Source organism: Numida meleagris, chromosome 2 (genome assembly GCF_002078875.1).
Source record: "Numida meleagris isolate 19003 breed g44 Domestic line chromosome 2, NumMel1.0, whole genome shotgun sequence".
Lineage (NCBI taxonomy): Eukaryota > Metazoa > Chordata > Aves > Galliformes > Numididae > Numida > Numida meleagris.
Genome location: NC_034410.1, coordinates 36,261,939 through 36,287,929, shown reverse-complemented (window position 1 = coordinate 36,287,929; position 25,991 = coordinate 36,261,939). Strand labels below are relative to the sequence as shown.

Genomic DNA, 25,991 nt, shown 5'->3' with positions numbered 1-25,991 from the left:
GAAAACAATTTTACTTCTTAATAATTAACTTCTGCCTTGTACTACTTATTTCTGATTTCTGTATTTATTTGTTATTGTTGCTGGCTTTGTGTGTTTTTTGTTTTGTTTTGTTTTTAATTGCCTTTTGTCTTATGTTTTACTTTGACTGCTGGAATTACTGGATATTTGCATAGTAATTGACTATTATTAGCAAAATATTCATTCTTCTCTAAGAGTATTAAGGAAATAACAAATAGGCTGTGTCTGATTTCTATGGAGGCTCCAGAGATTAGAAACTCACTGCCTGAAGGTTGTGATATTAATGTTACAGACATCATGAATGCACTGGTTAAAGTCCAACAAGCAATTGGACTTGTTTGGGACCAAACAAGAATACAAATTCAGATACCGACATCAGACAGGAGCAGATTTGATGAAATGCTCGTCTTCCAGACAGCAGCCAGGAAGTGGCATTTTCTACTTAAGTTCATGTTTAACAGTTGAGAAACGTGACCTGACTGATAACTTAAAACTTTTTTCCGGGCGGAGTTTTCTGACTTGTTTTACTCATCTTTTGGTCGGGGAAAGTCAATGAAACCCTTCATTATGTATCTTTAGAGATATTATTGTTTTATCAGTGTAAAACTGATGTTATAAATCCCCACCTTGAGAAGTGCATAAAGCTACTTAAGGTGTTAAAATTCCAGTTGTGGTTAACATTAGGAAAGACAAGAAGTGACAGGAAAAAAAAAAGGGGGGGGGGGGGAACATTTGTACTGGTGATACATATGAATGGATAACTAAAAGCAAGTACTTGAGAAGTGATGTTTCAGAAGTGCCACTTGTAAGCCGTGAATGGCTACGATGCTGAAGAATTGTTCTCAAGAACATACCGCAGGGTTCCTAGGTTTTCAGGATCAGCCAGTACTTCGTGCTGTGAGTATCCTTTGTGGCTCCTCATGTGGAGTGTGAACGGAACATTTTTTGAAGGGAAGAGTAGAAAGAAAATCTTCCTAATGATTAATTCAAATTGATGATTGCACAGATGCCTTTTTTAAGAACAAGGATTTCTCATCTGTGGAAGGATCTGAGCAGATACAAGTCCATTTTATTATAACAGACTACACAATTGTTTTTAATTTTGTATTTGAGTCTCTGGGCTTCCTTCTCTTCAGGTTGTGGGCACTATCACTGCAGAAGCAGTCAGCTTCAAAAATTACAATAAATACAGTTTTCTCAATAGTGCCTGAAGAGTCTGCAACATTTACAAAAAGACAGAGGAAAAGAAGAAGGCTAGAGGTTTGGAACATTGAAGTCTGCAGCTGCTCCTGAAGGAAATATGTTTTTTATTATCCTATCCCATACAAGAATTTTGTGCTTACAGCTGCTCCTAAGAACTGCCAGGTAAAAGCTTCTCTCCCAGTAGGTGAGACTGTAATTCAATACAAGAACCAAGAGCCACGTGATGCATAGTGAGGAGTTTGCTAAGGGTGGTGCTCTGATCTGGGAAGAAGGGATGAGTGGAAGAAGCGATGGGTTTAGGTCCACATTCTGGCACAGACCTCTGTGGTGACCTTGAACCATTGCTTGCTCTCAGTTCCGATATGTAAGATGAGGATAATATTTCCTGACCTTTTAAGTGTATCACAAAGATCCTGGTCATTAATGATTAATCTTGGCATATGAGCGTGTACAGTAATGTAAGTATTAAGATCTGGACAAAATTTCAAAACTGGGGTCCAAGATCAAATCTTGGTTTGAACTCATCTATGAGTGTTGAGATAAACAGGAATAAGTGCTGATGGATAGGGTTTGTTGCTGATACTATTTTTCTATGAAGCTAAAAGAGCTTTATAGTAGCAGGAGAAAAGGTGATTATTTTCATTGGTGATGTTATTTTTATAATTGCAGTTACTTCAGTGGGTAGAAAATAAAAACAGTCTCAGTGCTGAGAGAGCCCTGCAGGTATCTAACAAGGCAAATAGAAACAAGCTCTTTGGGGTTTGCACTGCTCTTTTAGTTTCTTCCTTCCACCCCCCCACCCCCCCCAAGATTATTTTAGTTCTTGCCATCTTGTCAGGATCTTACTTATTCTGTGTTGTAGATATCTGTGTTGTGCAGCTTTTAGCTGTAAAAGCAAGAACAAGTCATCCATAGGCATAAAATTATACATTATAAAATGAATCCTTCAAAATAACAAGAAATGGATCATTATAATGGATTTTCTTTTCTGAAAAGTTATACTGGCAGTGCAGATGCACTTTAAATACTTGACTTTCAGGCAACAATGAGACAATTCACAGGCAATAAAATTGTCTTCACATCCATAGGTGTTTATGTGAGATACTCCAGACACAGATGATTTTGAATCAATTATACTTCTATTGTCTAGTGCAAAAGCACAAGCAGATTTGCCAAAATTTGTAGTATAACCCAGTTTTTGTATGTTAATTATCTACATGTAAGTGGTCTTTGTAAAGTGCTATGGAATACTTAGACGAGACTCCCTATTTTAAGTTCATAATATATATGAAACTCTTTTCACTCGGTTGAATTTACAGTACTCAATGGCACCCTAGCTTTGCTGAATGTTATGGGTAAGGTAGAGCAATACTGGTGTTCTGGTCAGGAGTAGGGTAACGAGATGTAAGAGCTATAGAGTCTACTTCTCTACAGTAGCTCAGTGTATAGGTGTTTCATCTTTTCAGTTTTGCTCAATTTCTGGTTCCCAATAGCATGTATTTGCTCATTTGGGCTTCCACCCACAATGGACACAGTCCTTCTAATAAGCTAGACTGTAACTTGCACTACAGTCCTCAGCTATGACTACCTTGTGTGTTAAAGATCCATACATGACCTGTGTAGCTGGAGCTGATTTGGAGTAAGGGCATCCGTTTTGAGTTTACTTTACTAAAATCACTGAAAGATCAGCATCTTTTAAATAACTTTTAATAAGTTATTTAAAATTTTTAATAATAAAACTTTTAATAACTAAGGTAACTTTTAAAAAGAGAACTCAAGGAAAGAACTGAACTAGGTCCAAGCCAAATCACTAGTATTAAAATAGACTGTGTCACGAACTGTCACGATGGTGAAGAAGTGAATTAATTTTCCACTGTTATATTGTCCTTTTACTATGAGGTAGGGGAGCGAAGTAATTGAAACAGTTCCAGAAACTGAACTGAAGGCCTCTAGTATCTCCACATATTGATATTTGGACTTGACTAGTTCTTAACTGTCTTTTCCAACTTGAATGATTCTGTGATGATTCTATGATGTTTGACTTTGCGTATATATTAGTATTTATTTGTGGAAGAAGTATCATATTAACCTTCTCTGATATATCTTGAGCATTTCAACTAATACTTCTGAATGCACACAATGTATTTTACCTTCCTTCCTTCCATTTAGTTCTAGTTTGAGATACAAAAGTCTGAGGAGTCAGGGTCAGAATTATTGCCATGGCAATAATTTTATCTAAGTTTTAATTTCGATATATCATTCAGATGAATTTTTAAAGTGAAAATTGCATGGAAAAGTGCACTGCTAATATTTCATCTTTTCCCGAATGAGTAAAAAACACACTGAGAGTTACTTAATGCATCACATTTCAGAGATAGCTAGGAATAAATTAAAGCACTTCAAGTAATGAATGAGCTATAACTATATTCTCCACAGCTGTTAAGTGCTGGATTGCACTAGTGATTCAATCACTAAAACTAATAGTAGGCAGACCTTAGTGGTGATTTGTAGAGAATCACTGAAAAAGTAGAGTCACAATATGGACACCCAATATAGGAATAAGTTGGCTCTTTTCACCTAAAGGAAGTATAACTTTGGTTTTGTAGCATCATTTATTTTAAGAAAATGTGAAACTTTTCAATTGGCAGAGAGTAAAGTCAATAGTATTATAATCTCTATTTGTTCTAAACTATTTTCTGTCTTTGCCTATTGTTTCTTCCTACAGAGACTGAAGCAGAAATCAAACTGGTCTTAATTTTACAGTTTCCAATACCTTATTAAAATGCAAGCCAGAAAACAATCAGACCTTCTGACCACCTTTTTTCTCATGTTCCTAGGAGACCCGTTCAGTTTAGTACTGAAGTCTAATGGTTATACATATGCGGTTATGAAGCACAGCAAGTCTTACTTTCATTGGTATATAAGATTTCAAATATATCAAGAGAATTTACTGCATATTGCATTTTCCTATTTATTTAATATTTCTCTCTCTTAGTGGAAGTGAGTTTCCTGAGCACACAATAATCATTCATTCTGTTTCAAAAATTCAAGCCAGACTTAGAGCTAATGATAACAAGCACATTTGTGACTTCTCCTATGGATCATAGCCTACAAGCTCTACAAGCTGAGCAAAGTCAAAATGTTTTTCCATGCAAGGAGATATAATGCTCTTAGGATACATATAAGGGCTGTGAATATAGCTATGCACAGCAATTCTTATAGCTATTTTTATACTGAACCATTACTGCTTATAAAGATATATTCAGCTTCACATGTCAACTGTAGCACTGCAGTTCCAAGGTGAGAAGTTGGGAGAAAAGTTTTTTTTTTTTAATTGATGACAATTACTGACAATTTAAATAAAATTGTCTTGAGTCACAAGTTTCATATCCTTGAATTTCCTGAAGAAAGACAGCAGAACATTTCTTCTGAGAGAAGGAATTGGAGTGTTTTATGTAATTTTTTCAATACTGAGCTAAAAGGGGAAAAAATAAAAGCACTGGTGATTAAATAATTATGCCAGAAAATTATCTACACTTGCACCTGAAGTGAAATGCACCTGCCAGATTTAGAGGGAAGGGTGACATTCATTTAAGAACCAGGAGAGAAATTCAATACTTTTCTAATTATTCTGTAATAGAGATCTGCCAGAGATCTAGTAGCTAAACAAGCAGAACTTCTTTGGTAAAAGTTTCATCTGAAATGTTGAAGTGTTTTCTCTGAAACAATTATAAAAAGAGAATCTGAACAAATTTTGTCTCCAAGATTAAACTGCTGTATTTTATCCCTCACTTCATGACAATATTTCATCAATTCCCTACACTCCCCGTCTCTCTGAAAACCCAGGGTAAAATGATTCTCTCTCCACAACATTTTTAGTTTGTATGGTGTAAGGTATGAATGAAATGGTGTTTTGGAGTCCCTTTTATTCTCATATTCTATGGATCTACAAGTATGGCTTAGGACTTATAACGTCTCCCAGTGCTGAAATTTACATCAGTTAAAAGGACAGATTTTGAAATCATCTGAAATGTTGTAAAAATAAAGAATTGGAAGAGTATTTTAATTATGTTTGAAATATCACTTGGGTTTTTCAGGTCTTTATGGCTTCTTTGAAGTCATTAGAATGACCATGATAAAAAAAAATATATATATACTTTAGAAACAGTCTAAGTAAGTGTAGTAGGCTGTATTGGAGAATTAAGAGGGCTGCTCCAAAAGTAATGCCTCCTATTGCATTATGTTGGCCCACAAGGTCAGAAGCAGTTACTGGTGGTATGGCAGTAGAGGTTGAATCTTTCTGCCCATATTCCATTACACATTGTTGCCATGCAACAGATGGCAGCAAAGGGGCAGTTCGACATAATGGAATCTGACATAGAAGTGCATATGATGCAAAGGTGTGGAATTGAATTCCTCCATGTGGAAAAAATGGCATCCATTGACATTCATCAATGTTTGCTGAATGTTTATGGAGACCAAAGAGTAGATGTGCACACAGTGAGGTGGTTGTTGGTGAATTTCAGCAGTGGCAACAGCAATGTGAACTATAAGCTATGTTTTGGATGGCCATGCATATTTTTACAAGCATGGCATGCAGGCTCTTGTTCATTGCTGGTGAAAATGTGTATTAATGGAGATGACTATGTTGAAAGGTATTGTTTTGTAGCCGAAAATTTGCTCTACCAAATAGTGTTATTGTGCTCTTTGAATCTGTTGTAATTCCCATGGAAATAAATAGGAGACATTGATTTTTCAGTGACTTATGTATTTTTTCCTCTCCTTAAACACATCTTTATACAGTCATTTCTTTGAAAAACATGTAATTATTTGTACTGGTTGCTTTGGACTCTCTTGTGAGGAATTTCTCCTTTCAGGGCCCAATTTTTTAGAAATGAATCAAATGCCTCTCTGCCAGTTCTTGTCTGGCACACATCTTGCTTGTTTTTGTTGTGATTAGAAAGACCCACTATTATTAAATACCAATTATAACATTTGGTCCAGTTTTCTGAAATTCATTCACATATGAATGATCCTATTGGGAATTTGTTGTGTAACCTCATTATGCCTGCCAACCTTTTGTTCCAAGCTCTTTTCTTAAGCACAAAATGGGAAAATGCCCTTTGCATTTTTTTTTCAGTGTGTTCTTTTTCTCATGAGCTTGTTTTTGCTTTGTTCTTGACTGAGGCTAAGAAAACAAATGGCTTTTGTGAACCATAGGTTTTCATCTTGATTTGTATCTTTAGAGAGTGTAAAATATTTTTCTTCATGTTTCAAGAAACCATTTTGGTTTTAATCATATTTTTACTGTCTGCTAGTGCTCCTTTTAGTAAGCATATGGACAGAATCAATCATATTATTGAGCATTGTCCTCTGGATAATTGAGAACTATGACAAACATGCCACATTTAGTTCCCTTTCATTTTCTCTCCTTTGGGAGAATTTTTTAGACCTGGTAGAATTTTGTGTGTCCTTTGGATCAACACTTGGGAACAATCATGGTTTTGTAATTCAGAATACTGTTATCCATTATGATCTTGATTTGTTTGTTAAAGAAACTGGAAAACATAATCTGAATGAGATGGGAGAATTGTTCAAAGAGATGCAAGAGAAGTCACTTAATCCAAAATTTTCTTGGATGACCCTCTGAACTGTGAGTCTAACATGCAAGGCTGCATTTAGAGTTGTGTAGCACCTCTGCAGACGAATTCAGGAACTGAGTGGTGATCATATAAAAAACAATAATAAGTACTGTGTGATGTACTAAATTGGATAACTGGAACCTGAGCACACTTTTGTCCTTTGTTTCTGGGAAATATCATCTTTCAACTTATTTTCAAAACTTCTCCATTTGTACTTCACTTCTTTCTGAAGTACTCAAGTACTCACATCCCGTGTCCATTAAAACTGTAGGAGAGCCAACAGATAGACTGATAATTTCCAGTGAGAGCAGGATTTCAGCTCTGTGCAGTAATTGAGGTGTAGGGCCATTCACTGAACCACTCGAAGAAAACAAAACATTGAACATTTGCTCATTAAGTGAACGTTGTCTATCTTGTGGACAGAGAAAAGGCAGAGTCTTTCAGGAAAAATCAGTGAGCATATTTTAAAAATGTGTATTCTTAAATACGTTAAATTCAGGTATTTCCTGTTTTTAGGGGCTTGATCTCCAAAGTCTATGTTCTTTTAGTACTGGATGTTTCTGTATTTAGCACATACATACAGAGATTTGTTCCAGTTTGACAGTACTTCACATGTTGTTTAGTGGTTGATTAGCATAATCACTGTGTGATTATTTCTCACTAGCCTTAGCATATGCAAATTCTTGTCTTTTGACTGACAACTACTATTAGAGTATACAGATTTGCATAATTGCTATGTGGTTACAGTATTTCTGCACAATACCACTGTGAATGCAAATCCTTTTGCTCTGACTGGTTTCTCTATATTAAAGCAGTTTGCCTGAAATGCTGCTGCTGCCTCAGCACCTCATTGCCAAGTGAAAACGTCCACAAGAAGAAAAGAAAATAAATAAATAAAGTGAGAGAAAAGTGTTAGACTTGCATCAGAAGGCTTACTACACAACTGCTACAATTAAGTAGCTTCATTTAAGAAAGAAAATAAAATGCTTACACTCTTACAAGATTTCAACAAGACAATAAAAAAGAGGTCTTTCAGAATTCGTTCTGAAGTACTCTTCAAATTACATAAACAAGCTACATTGGGAAATGTTTAGAGGGTTTTATTTGTTTGTTTTAGAAAAGTAACTTTTCTCAAATATTGTATATTATTAAAATTGTTGTAGGTAATTCTTATGAATTATTTTACATTTAACTAGGTTGAGTAATATTTCTGCTTTATATCCACGAAAAACAACAGGTTACTTCTACCCTCATTCATTTTAAGAACAGAAATAATAGACACTAAGATGTGCAATTCTAATTCCAATTCAATGCATAATTATTCATCTAGGACAATACTGAATAGATACAAAGGGATAAACCATCCATGTTAGAACATCCAGAACAATTATCTTTATCATCTGATATCATATTATTCTACTTCCGCATGAAACCAAAATATTGTTGAACATCCACTTTTGTACTAAATTATGTTCATTAAGCTGGTCCCATTCTTCTTTTTGAGTTGTGATCTTTGGTTAGTTTATAAAATTCTTATTCACAGAGTACTGTGATGTCAGAATAAGACCTGGACTGCTATCCCAAACAGTAGGCTGCAATTCTTATGAAAATACAGAATGTCAAATATACATAAGATCAAATAATTGCGCTGTAGTTGAACTGTTTTCTTTCTGATTTGGACACCAGTATATAAAGAATATATATAAAGAAATATATAAAGAACGTATCATATAGATTGCAAGTTAAAATGGAAAGCATCAGATATACTTCATGTATGCTATGTTGGTTTTTTGAATATGTACAGTAAATAAATACTTTCAGGAGGTCCGAGATGGATGTGCACATGCAAAAAATCAGCTGCACTCTGTGACACCAAGTGAGTCAAATGCTTCCTGGATGTTTGATCTTAAAAGAAGTATGAACCTGTGGTGCATACTTTGTCCACCCTGTATGTTTGCTGTGGTAAATCTTGAACATGGCCTGGAGAACATGGTGCTACTACTCAGTTGTACAATATCCATAATATAGGCACTATATATAGGCAGTATATATAAGGCTGAATCTGAAGCAGATCTCCTAAGCATCAATTTCTACATTAAAAAAATTTATAATAGTATAAAATAATGTGATCTCATATAATAATGTGGCATCTGTATAATTGATCAGCATGACTTTAAAGGAAATTATTTCAATTCTTACTGCTGCTATAGATCAGAGGGTAGAAAGAAGTGCTCAGTTGTTATTTGGAAATAGTCAAATTATACCCAGAGCATTTTCGTATAAAAATATCCTCCAGCTATAAATGATAGTGTCATTATATGGCTGAGGGAATGTACTAAAGCTAATCATCTACTAAGCTACGTGCCTGTAGCTTTAGTAGAAACGCAAAAGGGCAATTACTACTATCTCAAAACTATAAGGCAGGAGGCAGTTTTGCATTTGAACAATTTCGTACTAAAACAGCAACAATCATGCAGTCCTAAGAATGGGTTAAGTTCAGTAGATGATGTAGTTAAGTGTAAATGTTATACTACATGTAAGGATTGTGTTCTATTTTATTTAGTAAGGCACTGTGCATGTGATCGGTACAGAATTTATGTTGTTTTCAGTGGTCCAATTAGTTTCAACATTTATTGAGACATAAGAGAATGAATGAAAGAAGCTCTCATAGAAACATAGAATCATCATAGAATGGCTTGGGTTGGAAGGGACATCAGGGATCATAAGCTCCAACCCCCCTGCTGCAGGCAGGGCCGCCACCTCAATGTCTAGTACTAGACCAGGCTGCCCAAGGCCCCATCCAGGCTGGCCTTAAGCACCTCGAGGGACGGGGCATCCACAACCTCTCTGGGCATCCTGTTCCAGCACCTCACCACTCTCTTGGTAAAGAACTTCTCCCTGATATCCAATATAAATCTTCCCTCCTTCAGCTTAAAAACATTTCCCCTTGTCCTGCCATTATCTACCCTTGTAAAGAGTTGACTCCCCTCCTGTTTGTAGGCTCCCTTCAGGTACTGGAAGGCTGCAGTGAGGTCACCCCACAGCCTTCTCTTCTCCAGGTTGAACAAGCCTGGAGAAGGTAGGCTTAACCTGAAGGTTTTGGGAATGGATTACAGTATGTGATGAAGGGCAGCAAACAATATCATGTCACCAGAAATTTCAGTTAGAATGATTATAAATAAATAAACATTGCTCTGTATTTTATGTATTGAAAACAAAAATCAATTGAATGAAATATGAAATAAGGAAAATGAAACATTCATTGCTCAAGCTAAAAATTACCTTGGGGTTTACAGTGAACCTTGAGCAAAGTGCTGTCCCTGGACTGTACAAAAGGAAAATATGACACAGCCTGTGTTACCTATTAAGAGATGCTGAGTTCTGGATAATGGGAAAGCAAAACACAGTGAACACATCAAATATAGTACAGGTTATCCTCTTTGTGTTGTAACTTGCAATGAAAATAACTTGGCAAGTGAAAGTAAAGGGATATCTTACAAACCTTGCTCTGCTGCACAGCTTTGACAGCTGAATCATAACCTTTTGTGTAATTGCAAGCCTCTCAATCCTTCACTGTAAATGGAGTAAATTTAATTAATTGCATCTAAGAAATAGAAATGCAGTGATTGCAACAGTGCACTAATAATAAGTAAAAAGCAGATTTTAATGAAGTTTATTAGGAAAACTTTTACTTTGAAAGCAAATACCATTTACAGAAGTTGAAGTACAATTTATACATGTAATCAGAAACAGTCTGTGAGCATAGAAGTACTTGGAGATTCTCCTAAGTATCTCTACACTTACTGATTATCTCAGCTACATGATATTATTTCCCTCTTTGAGCATCCCTGAAATCCCTGCTCTCTATTTTCCTCACAATCAACTCTTTCTTTTGTTCCTCTGTCTCTCAGCAGGGCTCCCCTCTGTCTCCCAGAGTCTGTGAGATCTTAGTGCTTATCATGCTGCACCTTTTACTTCTCTGAAATTTCTTGCACAAAACTTCTGAAAGCTTATCTGGTGCTTTTGGATGTTCATTTGAAATTTATGGATTGGTAGTATTTCCCAAATGATCTCTTCAGGAAAAAAATAACAATGTCAAATAGCACTCCAATATTCTGCCCCAGCTTTTATTAGAATCTGTTCTGTTTGGAAGTTTGTTCTGCATTGCAGTTTCAAAGAGCAATTGGCAGAGAAGGGATTTTTTCTTTGAAGCAGCTTTTCTTAATAATCTTGGAGGCTGTCCAGAACACTTCTTCTTACAGAGCCACAAACACAAATCACCCAGTTCACAATAAGGCCATGTAGCTGTATATCTAGAAGTCTGCATCTTTAGAAAGAGAAATGAAAACGTGCAGATGGATTTCTGCAACAGTAGATGAACTAGAGAAAATGTGTGGAGCATTAAAAGGAAACTCCACATTTTTCTGTAAGACCAAAATAAAATTAAATAGAAAAAAAGACCAACAATCCTACATATTCACTTCTTTTTTCCCCCAATTCTGAAAAGTTATTTGTCTTGTTCTCAACATCTGATCATCAATTCCACTAGAAATCCAATTCCATTTGTACCCAGAATTCTTTCTCTGAACACAGACATAACCAACTATAAATTTATTTGTTGCAGCTTATTAGCTATGGTAATATCTTTCATACCACTCTTTAAATACTGTTTTGTTGGCTTATTTTAAATGGCAGAGTGGCATTTCTGTAAATTGCTGGCATTTTGACATACGCCATCTTCCATTAAACAGTAGATAATTCTTTAAAATCTGTGGTGAATATCACACTTTTCAATCATACAGAGCCAAATGACTGATGCATCAATGGAAAAAGAATAGCAGGAACAGACTCTTTCTAAGGAATAAAGATGTAGGAAGACAAGTAATTAAAACTGGGTCAAGAAAACCTGGATCAAGAAAAAATTGAGACCTATTATGTTCAAAACCTTCATTTTATACCACAGAAATATGAGTTAAAAATATTAATAATAATCTAAAAGGAGACTTTACCAGCCATCAGCACACGAAGTATTTGAAACGACAGACAGGAGCCACTTTAGAGAATGACTTGATGAAAAGGGATAGAATTGTGTTACAACAATGTAAGGTAAACTTTTAAAATAACATCTGCTACATAATCAGAACCAAAGTATGTATAATCTTGGAGTAAGTGATCCAATTGAGTTAAGAATGTAATGTTTTCAGTTATCTAGGCCTTAGAGTAACTGAGCTGAGCTCTCCCAGAGCACTCAGGAGAAAATGATGAGATTAGAGGTCAGATGTTTATAAATTTTTATTATAACATTTGTGAGATAATGTGTCAGAGTTTAGCAAGTTAACCAAAGGCTGAGCTAATAGTATCACAGAACTGTGGTTAAGAAGGTAAAGGTTAGCAGGTACACTGGATCAAAGAATGCACAATGTATTGTTACCATGTATTGATTTAATCATATATCTAAGCTTGAGGTTTCCCTTTGAGCTTTAATACCTACAAAGAAACAATGCAGAAATTTCTTAAAAATTTAGGCATAATTTCTTGAAATTTTGGCAGCTATAAAATAGTGTTGGTTAAGGTCAGGTTATATTTTAGTGTTGAAAATCCCAAGGTACAAGTAATATTAGTTTTCTTGGCATAAGAAGTCACCTTTTGAATAATGGAGCAGTTGAAAAAAAGAAAAGCTGTTACTGTCTTTTTACTTTCTTAGGTGGTTTTTGTCTTTTGGGCCCCTGCAATAGTATTTTTGAACCACAGGCTTTTTTAAAGATTGAATTACAAAGTAAAATGAGTGCCCTAAGCACATTGTTTGGTTACAGCAGAAATTCTTTACATTGTCTTACGCAGCATGTAACAAGATTTTAGAACTCAGCATTCTCTGATTTTAGACATTGTTGAGTTTTTTTGGCTGTATTATTGTGGGCTCCCTAGTTTCTAGGTGGGACTAGTACTCACTTGAGCTGGTGGTTTTACAAATGGTATTTCTAAATCTTTCTATAAAACTCTGCAGTTTTGTTTTTTTTTTTTAATTGATCTGAATTTCTTTTCGAACAGTAACTAGTTTAAGCCCATGAGCTACTTAATATCTGACACTAAACATCTGTCAGATGACACACTGTTTCTCTAGTGAGCTGGTTTGGATTCACTGTAATAGAGGCCATGACTGTCTACCATTACATCTTCCATGAATCATTGATTACTCTGAGAGAAAGCCGTGATTCTTTATCGAATAGCCCTTTGCTAACTGTGTCAAAAAAGTGACTAATGGGAACATGGACATAGAAGAGGTGTTTTGTTCTCAAGGTGCATACAAGTTAAGCTATCTGATACTGTCAGACAATTGGTTAGTTTCATTGGCTTCATTAAAAAAAAAAAAATTCAAAGATAAAAAACAGTGGCTTTACAAAATTGCTGTAAAGCTCTTACTAGATTTTAAGGATAGCTGTGCAGTGTTTCTTGTGAAAAAAAAACAACTCTGCCAAAATTGTATAATTGTGTTTTTTTGTTGTTGTTGTTTTTTTTGTTTTGTTTTTTTGTTTTTTAACGGGACCTTGACTCACATATGATGCCAGATCAGCTTTCTGGGGGAGGTTTTTTTTCAGAATAATGCTTTTCATCAAAGTCAAATTTTATCCTTAAAGTAGGGCTTATTCAAAAGAAATAGTTTCATCTAAATCACTGTGAAAATAATCTTTGGAGAAATTGAATTTTTCATTGGTTTTATAGAATTTCCTTTATTGAACTGGATCATTTATTGGTTCCTGGTGTATATATGTGTTGGTTTTTTGTTTTTTTTTTTCATAATACTGAGTTATTTGGGAATTATTTGTACCTACTATTCCTTCACATTTCCATTGATCATTTTCTTAGTAATTTTATATGGACTATTCTTATTTTATTTAACTAACTTTCCTATGGCATAAAAATATGTTATATTTTTGATAAATAAATTTGTTCAATGTTTTCAACTCAGATTTTGTCAGTAAAGGGAGTCTGGTGTGTATAGAATAGAACTAAGGATATGCATTTTAATATAACTTAACTGCATTTTTCTTTGTTCCTCTCTGCATTACCTTTTCATAAAACTGCATATAAAATAAATATTATTTAAAAAAATCATTTTCTTTAGTGTGAAATATGGTTTAGAATGATATGGTATCTGTTTTACAAATATAGTTAACATAAAATATGGTGAAACAGCAAAAGCTTTTATATTTTCTTGTATTCTTTCTTTACAGATGGACCCAATTCAGAAAGCTGTAATAAATCATACATTTGGGGTTCCTCTTCCTCATCGAAGAAAGCAAATCATATCATGCAACATTTGCCAGCTGAGATTTAATTCTGATGTAAGTCAATCATTTTGTATCAGATTAGAAATATGTACTTATCTTCTAGGATGTGCCATAATTTGCATAAATTGAACCTAAATGAATGTTATGATTTCAGTTTGCGGTTCAGCAGATGAAAAGGCTATAGGATGCTTCAAATAAACACAATTATTTGATAGTGTTTATACACCAGGCCAGATTTTCCCTGCGGATATATCTCTGCAAGCTCATCAACTTCAGTTTTGCTGCGTGGACTGAAAATAGGAAAACTGATTGATCCATTACTGCTAATAACTCTGAAATATTTGCTGGGTCCTAATTCTTCTACCAGCCCTGGATGTTGTTGCTTTCTCTTCTTGAAAATGTTAGAAGTTATTCAGATGTGCATCCTTGTGAATTTACCTTCCGTTTTCTGTCCTTACAAAAACCTCTCTTTCTAGCCAGAATTGTGTTTTAATACTCCTGTCTTGACAGTATGGTCTTAATAGTAATAACAATAATAATAATAGATGCAGGTAATTTTTTTGTCTGTTGGCTACTACCCTGCTTTCTCTCATTCCTCCAACAATTAAATAGAACAATCTGAATTGGAAATGGTCTCTAATATACAGAAAAGACTCTCTCTGTCACTACCCAAGGAATATATTCTGTGGTATTCCTTGCTAAAGAATACATGTTCTGTCACAGAAAGGCCTCTCAGAATTTGACTATTTTATTTTCTTATCCAGCAACATTGTATGTGCAGAAATGATCTGACATAGTGCAATATATTGTCTTCTCCTATTCTAATCTTCTAATGCATCGGCATTTCTGGCGGCAACTTATATTTCCGTTCCAAATGTCTTTCAGTTATTTCCTGTTTTGCTAATTTATATATGAAAGTCACAATTATCAAAACAAAAATGTTTGAATTTAAAGTGGTGTCCAACCCAAATATATTCAAAGGCTCCTTCCTCATGCTAGTCATATGAAGAAGTGAGAGAACTCTTTTGTGCAGCTATTTCTTTGTAGGCGGCTCTTTATGATCAGTTAATCATCTTATTTTTAGTTTATCAATTATTAATCAAAGCCACAATCTTGTCAAAAATTTAAATGGAGCCTTGAAGCATTCTGTAACAGATTGGCTGCCTAAGTATTAAAATAATGCAGGTCTCTTCATTCCCTTCAGCTTTTAATGCTTAGAAAGATTTTTAACAAGATCTCAGTCATGACTTTCAGACCAGTGGGAATCACATATTTAACCTGCACTCAGGACTCTAGGTTTTCTAGTTCTTGGACTAACTGCCATCTTTCTCTTATAAAATTGAGAATATACTCAAACAGGGGTGCAAACAATACTACAGTATCTGGAGCTGTTGTGATTCTCACAGATAAAAACAGAAGAGTCAAATTACACTCTTCCATTTAGAAGCTAGATGCTAAAACTATGCAAATATTGAGCCATTCACAACAGGTCTCTAACGAACAGCAATTTTAAGGGATGGTGGAGACTTCTGGACCACAGCAGATCCCACTGACTGAGCAGCCTGGCTTATTGCCCATAGTTTTCAGCTTCATCTTTGGAAAGAGCACGCCAGGCTGAATCATACATTCTATATATCCTCAAAAGTCATCAAACACCTCAGTGTTACATACTGAAATAAAACACCTTCTGTCACAGAAGGAATACCATTCATTAGTCTGAAAAAGATGCAGGCAAAAGTGAGGTTGAACATGTCATTAAGCTGACTTAGTCATTAGCAGATACGCAAGTTGGACTGATACATGGAGCAAAACATTTTCCAGCTGACAGGATGTAGGCATTTTCCAGAAGAAGGTGAAATAAACAATTTTCTACACAGAAGGAAACACAGTATTAGTGAACACTGATACTTCTGACTCAGAGGACTGGTATGCCCCCCATGCTGTTCTCTTGATGCTCTTAAAAAGGATTCCAAAGTAGAGAGAGGAGAGATGCAGTGGCCATTTTCAGAGATATCTACAATACCTAGAAAACAACAACAACAACAAAACACAGTTTCAGGAGAAATCTCTTCATTTAGACTATTCGCAGTAAAAAACTCTTGGAAAAACAGCTGTGGAGCAGATATTTAATTGTCCTTTCACATCTTCAAGTCCAAGAAGCTTGAACTCTGCTTTGCCAGAGCTGTTCAGAGGAAGTTTTTCTAACGTAATTTTTAAAGTATCCCCAGCGTTTCTGTTGGATGGACAGATTAGAATTCCAGGTGATTAAATTGGGGAGGTATCTGTCCCTCTTTTCTTAAACACCCCAAAGAGATTTGCAGATGTCTTTATGGTGCTCTCGTTCCAGTGTGTATAGTTGTCAATGGTTTACGGGCGTTCGGCCCGGTTCCGTGACGAAGGGGACGGGGGATCCACGGGTCCATGCCCTGGGAAAAGGGAAAAGGGGAAAAGGGTAAGGAGATGGCCCTGAGAGCAAAGAACAGCGGCAACAATCTGAGGAGAAACAAACTAATTTACTAAATAAAATATCGGAATGCAAAACAACACACTATAATACAATATAATTACAATCTAAGCTGATAAATCCAATACAGAGAGAGAGAATGTCCCAAAATCAAGGTAGGCCTTACTCTACTACCGACGATAAGACGGCTGGAGAGCGAGGTGCTGCCGAGACGAGACACGGCGGAAAAAGGGACGAGGTCTCATGATCTGCAAGTTTTTATACTGCGAGCTTTTATCTTTTCCCTCCGGCTGGAAAATGGTAACAGAGGAGCAAAGTGCCGTGGGGAATGTAGTAGTCCTTCTCTTCTGAGAACCAGGTACATTCACTACATGATGTTATGATGTGGAATACCAACAACCAAAAATCACAAAACCATGACAATAGTTATTACCACTGACATTCAAAAAGTGCTCTACTGAGGCTTTTCAAGAAATTATACATAGTCAGTGTTGCTGTGGGTTTAGAAATGCTTCTCTGCAATGTGAGTGGAATAGGCAGAGTTAATTTCCTCAGTTGCTTGGGTGATTCTGAATGACCACCACTTTTGCTGTGGAAAAAAATGTGCAGATTCAATGTGAAGACTAAAAGAAAAGATTGCTCTGGAAAAAAAAAAAGTTATTAGCTATCAATTTTTGGTAATTAAACTATATGAATGGCAGACACACATTCTAAATTTTTTCTTAGTATTATGAAAATCTTTTAATTTACTGAATGTTCCCACCTTTCATTATCATCATACTTTGCTGAACATTATTTAAACAGTAAGAAAAATAAATAGCTTTTGTGTTTAGAAACCTAGGAGTTTGTGGCTGTTCTACTGATGTGTCTTTATTTTTAGATGCTGGTGATAGGATTTATCAGAGAATAATGAATAGAATTTCCATTTACCTACTGCACAACAGTATTATGAAAATGTTTACAATAAAACTGGTCTGTGAAATTTTTCATTTTTGTAGAGAATACTGAATTTTCTTCCCTTTGATACAGATTTCTTTTGGTGCAGAAGAAGTTTTTTTCTGGTTACTCAGTATCAAAATTACATTCCAGAGAAAAATGAGAAAGGCACTACAGTAGTCTAAAATCATTTAGTTTCTTTCTAAAGGAGTTATCTGTAAATCTTCATGACAGCTGTGTGTTCAATATTTCTTTTTAAAATAAATCTTCTCCTATGAAGAAAGGGAGGAATGAGCAAGTAACCAAAGCCTCTCTGTGCTGAGGAAAAAAAAAAAAAACAAAAACAACAACAAAAAAAACCCACAACGCTAGAATAGCAGACACATTCTCAGCAATCTATTTCAAGCAGTGACTTTTTTATTATTTTTTATTTATTTTTCATTGAGGGAGATCTGTGTGTAGCTTTTACCTTTATATTTTGCACCCAGTACAGGGCAAAACATTTAAGTATATGCTTGGTTGCAAGTGTGTGCGTTCCCTTTTAGATTTTTCTGGCTGTTCAGTGCTATTTTGCCAGTTCAGAAGAACTGTTAAATACATGCTTTAGAATAAATATTAAACATCTGCTATAAGCATCCTGAAAATAAATTCCAGCTAACTTGAGTAGGACAATTCATGAGGTCTCCCTGCAGGTATATGTTGGAGTATATATTCTGCTAATGCAAGACCTCACTAAACACAAACAAATGCCACGATTTGGGGAAAAACAAACAAACAAACAAAAAAACCCAACTTACTAAATTTTCACCATTTTTTAATTTAGGGAATGTCCGTGTCTGCTAATCAGGCCAATTCTTGCAAATGGAGTCTCTCTTACTTTTTTGCATAAAGTAGATACCTGAGTGATAATTCTGCTTGTCTTTAGAGAAAGGTTGGACAACATTTTGGTGTATTTACAGGTCTTGAATTCCATTAATCTGTAAAAGTATTTCCAGGTGGTAGCCAGAAACAATTGTTTGTCTTAAATAGAAGCAGTAGTGATGTTCTCTTGAAAGTCAGGAGCAGAATGCTCATCTTGAAGTCGTTTTTTTTAAACTTTGTTTTCCTACATCTCTTTAAAGGTAATCTCTGAATCAATACGCAGTTCGGCTGTATGAAGTTATCATGTGCTGCTTCAGTGAAAAAATGAATATTATGGAAGATAAGGATGTGATATAGCTCCATAGCATTTTACGATGGTTCTGACTATCATGGGGAAAAAAAGCAGAATCAGAGGACTCATATCCTGTTTAGATTATGCTTAGTATCTAGAGCAAAGTATCAGTTTGCTAGCACCTAGAGTACAATAAGGTGATAAGAAGCAGCCAATATGAATTTGTTAAGAACAAATCACATCAAACCAATCTAATTACCTCCTTTGACAGGGTAATTGATTTAACTGATAATGGGGAATAAGTAGATGTGATATATATTTTGGCTTTAATAAGAGTTGATATAAGGTTGTCACAGAGAACCATAAAGTAAGTAGAGAAATATGGTCCAGGTAAATTGTTAAAAGCTAGTTGTACAGCAGATTGAAAAATTGTTCTGAGAGTGGTTGTGATTGTTTCCTGTCAAAACAAAAGAACTGTACAAGTCAGAATCTGCATGAGTCTGTTCCACACTTGCTGCTAGTCTACATTTTCATTATCTATGTGTCTGAATGAATAAAGAATACACATACTGTGATTGTGAATGACATCAACATGGAATGTGTCTGGTACTTGATGAAAGGTGGCAAGTTCAGGATTGTAGTACAAAATAATCTTCCTGATTTGTAGAAAATAATCTAAAATTATACTAATACAGTAAATGCAAGTACAAATTATTGTGCTTAGATTGGAAAAATTAAACACACAAGCAGTGAAATGAGAAATGTATGGCTTATTGGGTGAAAGGGACTCACAGTCTGAGTGTATATCAACAAGGAATAACTGGGAAAAAAGGTTTTACATTTATCAGTAGGTGGGTAAATATTTGACTGTACTTGAAATTGGCATTGCCTTAGACGAGCAATCGTTTGCAGCACTGGTCATCACACTTCAACAAAAGAAGAATACAAGAAATACTGGCAATATGTAATCAACAAGTATGACAAGTGAAAAAATACTGCTTGACTGTGGAAAGTAGAAAGGACTGGATGAATATAAAGTGGAAAAGACAATGGAAAGATAGCACGCTTGGAATATACGGAAAGGTATTATTAAGAGCGGTGACCAACTGATCTTTTCATTCCTTGGTTTTGGTATAAGATATTCAGCTTAATTTTCTTAAAGAATTATTTTATTATTTCTTAAAATAAAGAATTTAGTGAAACAATTCTAGTTAGAATGGTTGTGAAATTCAGAAATGAAAGAAGTAGGAGTGGTTGTGGGTTTCCTGTCCGCGGAGGATCTTAGCAAGTTTGACAGCCAGTTCTGAACATGGCCAGGGAATGTTCAGTGTTATCCCAGAGCTGAAAGAGAAGTTAGATGGCCTTGTGCTCATCTAACTGTAGAACAGTTTCTGTGATTTGAAGGAGTTAACAGAGGTTTCATTTCTTGTCCATGACAGAAAATGGTCACACCTGGTCTGAGCCTCTGTTAGTAAAGACACAGGAACTTTCAAATCTAATGCATTAAGAACCACAAAGGTTGTAACTGCTTAAAAGTATTTAGCATTTTACCTTCCTAATCAGAAATCTATTATTTTTCAACTTTTTGAGCTACCCTTAAAGGGTATTTGACACCGTGAGTATCATTTCCTTCAATCACTGTGTGCGTAGCTTTAACCATGTTCTCATTCTCTGCAGGTTTTAGTTGTACCTCTGATTCTGAATTAGATTTGGGTTTAGATTACAAATTAACCTGAAGATTTAGAACACTGCTTTGGTATATTAGAAAAAAAAAAAAGTCTTCTTGTATTGTAACGCAGTTTTCTTAGTCAGAGTGGCTTCTTGCAAGTGCTGTCAGCTACCAAGCACATTTGTGTAATATCTCAGAATAATTCTACTTCTGGTTGTTCGAAACCAATGCGTCTCTCTTCTGTGAAGCCATCAGCCTGATTCTTTAGGGAGATATTTCTTGTGCAAACCCTTACTGCTGCGCAACATTCCCTTCAAGTCAGTGTTGCATTATGAGGGCATAGAACAGCTAATCACCAAGCACTTGCCCACCCCTCAGCCTTCTGCATGATGTCACATGGGATGAAATGTCCCCTTGGCCAATCCAAGCCAGCTTCACCCCCTGCTTCTGTGCCATAGTGACAGTGGCTCTTCCCCTCTAAGAGGCCCAGCCCCAGGCATGCTCCCATCACTCAGCAACAACCAAACAATGATGTGTTATTAACACTGTCTCAGCTGAAACCAGGACACTTTCTAATATTGCACCATCTTTCCTGCATTGCAGAATTCAGTGTTAGGAGAAAAAAATACTGATTTCAGTGGTGGAATTGGACATGCCATTCAATTGAGAACAGAATGTGAGTCAGAATTGTGCTTTTCCATAGTTGCTGGTTTATTCTATTCACTGGAAAAAAGTAGCAAGTAATCATAGAAAGTGATGACTGCTAAGATTTCCATAGCATATCTGGAATGTATATAAATTTGTTTTGGAAATCCTAAAGAATTTCTTTAAAAAATATTTGAGATATTTTTGGCATTTGAAAAATCTAATCAAGAAGCACAGAATGTTTTACTCCTGCACTATACATATATGACAATTAAAAAAAAAACAACACTAATATTATTTTGCGCAGTTGGATATTCAGTGGATTGTGTTTTCATAGGCTTAGGCTGCACATTTTAGAAGCATTACCTCCTCTTTCCTAGATCACAGTTCAAAATGCTGTGGCAGCAGTATGAATTGCAGTCTGGTCCTGTGCATGCCTAATCTTTCCCATACTAGAGAATTTGAATTTTTTCTTTTGTAGTTTGAAAGAAAATATATATTTTTTAAATTTAAATTCTGTCTACTCTTAGGTGTTCTTCCATTTTAAATGTATGTGGGTAACTTTTTTTCATGTAGGAAGTAACTAACTTGATTTTTAAATTAAGAACATAACATAACCTGTAGTTTCTTAAAATAATTTTAAAATGCTTAATAGAAAACATAAGTATTTTCCTTTTGTTGTGTCAATTATTTTTTTACATAATTTTCACCTTCTGTACAGTACTTTCATGCACCTTCACAACCTAAAAGCAGAAATTAGTCATACCAGCATCTTCCTATTCAGCTTCTGAGTTGTTGAGGTGTTGAACTTGATCCTGACTGATATCCTAAGGATTTGGATATTTCTGTGACTGTTAGTCATTTCATACAAACCAAATATGCACTGCGAATACTTATTCAATATTCTGCAAGCTGCAGAGCTCTCAGCACAAACTCTCCACTAATGCTCGTACCTGTATCCTCTTTTGTAGTGAAAGCAGTTTGTTCTGTGTAGGAAATCTCCCTATTGCTGCAGAACATGGACCAGCCCAGAGATATCTGCCCCCCAAAGTATTGCCTGAGGATAGAAAGATATGGGATGTCTAATGCTTACAGCTCCCTTGTCTCTCCACAAGCACAGGTTATTGAGAAATGTCCAATGTCTATGCCAGCTGCATGTCAGTCAGTACAGAAACATGATCCTGGAGAGAATAAGTCATTCAGATGATCAGCTGAATTTCTGTGTTAGGACTTAATGATGATACAGGCCAATCGCTTTATACTGTTTTTTGTTCAACTTTCTCAAAGCTTGATTCTTACCTCTGCTCATCCTTCCAGATTATTTCATTTTCAAAGCACTCACTTTCTTTGATAAAACAAATCAGTTGTGTAGAAGATTTGACATCTCTTGAAAATTACTTGAGTTTGCTAGAAATGCTCTGTAAATAGGTAACAGCTCTCTTTGACAGTCCTGTTGATAATTTGCGAAAGATTAATGACCAGTGCTCTGACAGTGTTCTGACAAATTGGTTTAAAATTTTTATGCTCCTGGCTCTGAAGTTAATATTTGCCCTTTCGGGCCAACTTTTAACTTATGCATGGGCTCAGATGATTTTAGAACTGCAAAGAGTAGCAGAGGTGAGACTACTTAAGAGAAAAATTCTGACAGAAAAGCAACCTCCCTCCTGCGTTTGAACACATCCATGCTTGTTACTGTCAGAAGCTTTCCTTTCCTAAGAAATGATTAAATTAGGATATCAGGGGAGGAGGGAGGGAGGAGGAGCAAAAATGGTGTGTCGGATCCAAGATTTTCCAAAATCAGCTTTTGATGTCACAAGTGTGTATGTGGATTCTAAGATGAGTTGCAGGCAAATTATACATATGCTACTAATGCTTTTAATTAATTTGGTTCTGTAGCTACATGGTCTGTGTTACACTGGCAACAGAAAGATTTCATGCCTGCTGGAAGGTGGGGAGATCATTATGGGAATGAGATTCACATAATAGCATTGGGCAAGCAGTGGGTAACTGTAGTTTCTTGTATGTCTTTGACTGAAGCTGTTGGAACAGATAATAATTACTATTTTTCAACCATACATTGAAAAAAAATTTCAACTGCAAATTGAAAAATACCATTATATAAATAAGGAAATTAGAGCAGACAGGCAAACAGGTAAAAGTGGGAAAATGTTCTTTGTCTCTTTCAATTTTCTCATGTATTCCACTCATGGAAAAGACTGCTAATTTCAGCTGCAAGGAAAGAAACCTCATCTTTATCACTTATTGCCATACACATATTTGTATTTAAGATATTTTTTCATGTCATCATCCTCAGTCCGAATGTGAAGTATGTCAGTCAACTCTGATACACAACTGAAATGTAAGAACAACCGTGATGGGAATTCTTTACAGAAACCTCTTTTTATAAGTAAATCATCACCTAGAAGGAAAGATAAGCTGTAAACTCTTTTCTGAGCCACCTTCACCTAGCTTTGTTTGGTCTAGTTTCTAGCTTACAGGTTTATATAAATAAGATAAGAATTCATACAGTTGAGCATCTGAGATTCTGGATTATTAATAATAGGTGCAGATAACTTTAATAATAAAAATGACAAAATATTATCTGTTTTCAGTCACCTTTCAATGATTCCTTGTGGAATTGCTCTACTCACTATATTAGGCAATGGTAGGGACATGAGAGAGAAAGGAGCAGACAAAATATGTCAAAATCTACTCCAAGAAGATGTGCAGTTTTTTGTTCTGTGGAAAGGTCTTCACCAAAATGAGTTAACTGAATTAATGTGTTTTTTTTTCCCATAAAATTATTAGTTAATTCTGAACATGCATTAACAGTAAAATTGTTTTTCTTTTTTTTTTTTTTTTTTTTGCTTTAGTTTGGCTGCTTTTACTCTTCCAAGGCCGGTGAAATATTTTTAAATAATACACTAATTCTAGAGATCTTTTTCTTTATTGTCAGTAAAATTGCATTCCCTGGAATGCCTTTTATATAGTCTTCTTTATATACCTGTGCAGTCACCTCTTATAGTGAAAATATTTCATTTTGTGATGGTTACCTTTAAACATAATTGCCCCTGATGTAAACAAATTCCACTTCAGAAACTACAGGTCTGACTTTTTCAACTCCTTGTTTCTTTTATCACTCCTTGCATATCTTTTACAGTCTCTGGAGATATTGCTGCTCTGTGTGCTTACTCACATCTCAGCTAACAGCTGGGAGTCTGATCCACTGAATGAGTGGCAGTGCAACCCAATATCTGCTTTTAAAAGCTTTATATTGGAGTAAAAAAAGTACACTTTTGATCTGTACCTTTGAGGGAGTATTGCCCTACTCATGCATTTTTTTATCTCAATTGAAAATGAAGCCTTTAAAGGTTTAAAATGGCCAAAGGCGACTGACTTCTTTTCAGGAAAGAATCCAGTATGGCACTTATACTGAACTTCCCGTGGCCTTTAAAAGCGTTATTATGAATTTAAAACATGTATTGAATCTGAGGCAGTGCTTTACTGGTAAATCATACAGCTTTTTTATATGTATTTGTCTGATAGGTTGATCTAAAACTATGATTTTAAAAATGAAAGGTTTTATTCTGTTTAGGATTTATATAGATCTCATCATGTCGTGGTGGAACAACTGTAGATACAGATAAATAGTGAATTTACCAAATTCATTTATGTTAGCTGTTTTTGGATGGGCATAAATGTTTTTTTCATCTTTTATAAAGGAGATTTTAGAAGGTAGTCTCTGAACAGGTTTCATCCTTTCCCAGCATAGCCTATTTTCTCTGCATCAGTGGACTTGTCATGATAATCAACTTTTTTGTCCCAACCATCAATCACTCCTGATTACAGATCTGTAGAAGTTCTGTTCTGTTGATCAGCCCATCAGTGCACATAATGTTACACCTAGAGACAAGTGAAAATCATCCCTCGATGGGAGAATCACTTGCCTCCTAGCCTTTTGTCTGAGGTATTTTAATTTGCATTTAAAATATTGTTGCAATTGTCAGTGCTTGCTTTGATTTTGCTATTTCTTAACTAAAGTAATAAATTCTGTTGATCTTTCCCTACGTTATTAGAAGAATACTTTTCTATTTCTAATAAGATTTTATGTTGTAATTTTTCATTAATTGTACAAATATTATGGTAATTATCACTATATAAATTAGAAATTAAATGGTTATGCAGCACTAGGAGGAAAATAGTATATTTTAGCCCAGAATTTCTGAAAAAGCTATTTTGTTGTCTTATAATCTAATACTTAGCTAGAATTATATTTATCTTTAGAATTCAATTTATTTGATGTGTTTGTTAAACAAACTTCACAGCAAGAGAATTACTAAAAATTAAAGGCAAGTTTCCTTTCTTTAAAGGAAATATGGTTTATATTGCTGTGGTTACACTGAAAAAAACTCTTCTGTCAGTAAATACATTCTATGTCATGCATATTTCCTTCCATGTAATACAAGTGTGAGTTGTCACAAGTATGATGTAAGTTCAGGTTGAGTAAATATATTTCATAGATAACTTAAATACGAATTAAAAATAGCTATCAAAATAACCAAATGTAGTTTATTTGAACCCTAATCACTTCTTTTTATTTTTAGCAACTTTTCCTTAAATAAACAAAACAAAACAAAACAAAGTCACAGCAGTATATAAGAAGCCTATAAACCTGCTTCAGAAGCTAAAGGAAGAAGTGCAAATGAGAAAGAAAGGGAATGAGAGTACAGAGTAGTAACAATTTGATTAGCAATTGTATTTATACTTAAAAGATTTAATTAGCAGTAGCTCATTTTCCTGTTCCTGCCGGTCATTTTCTGGACAGTGACATATTATTCTTTACAGTGAACTATGCCAGTAGAAGGTGTTTTCACTAGATGCAGACACTTCCGTACTATTATCTCTTACCTCAGTCTACACAGTGATGCATACATGTCCAAATGTCATGATTTAATAGGCCTATGATAGATAC

The 25,991-nt window shown here is 35.1% G+C and overlaps 1 protein-coding gene across 2 annotated transcripts in view; it reads left to right on the top strand.

Moving 5' to 3' along the window:
* The window catches only part of ZNF385D (zinc finger protein 385D), a 158,254-nt gene that overhangs the window by 54,569 nt on the left and 77,694 nt on the right, over positions 1 to 25,991 (top strand). For both annotated transcript variants that reach the window (XM_021388265.1, XM_021388266.1), the window contains one exon: positions 14,096 to 14,206. In XM_021388265.1, coding sequence (XP_021243940.1) covers positions 14,096 to 14,206 — 111 coding nt within the window. The remainder of the gene's footprint in view (positions 1 to 14,095; positions 14,207 to 25,991) is intronic.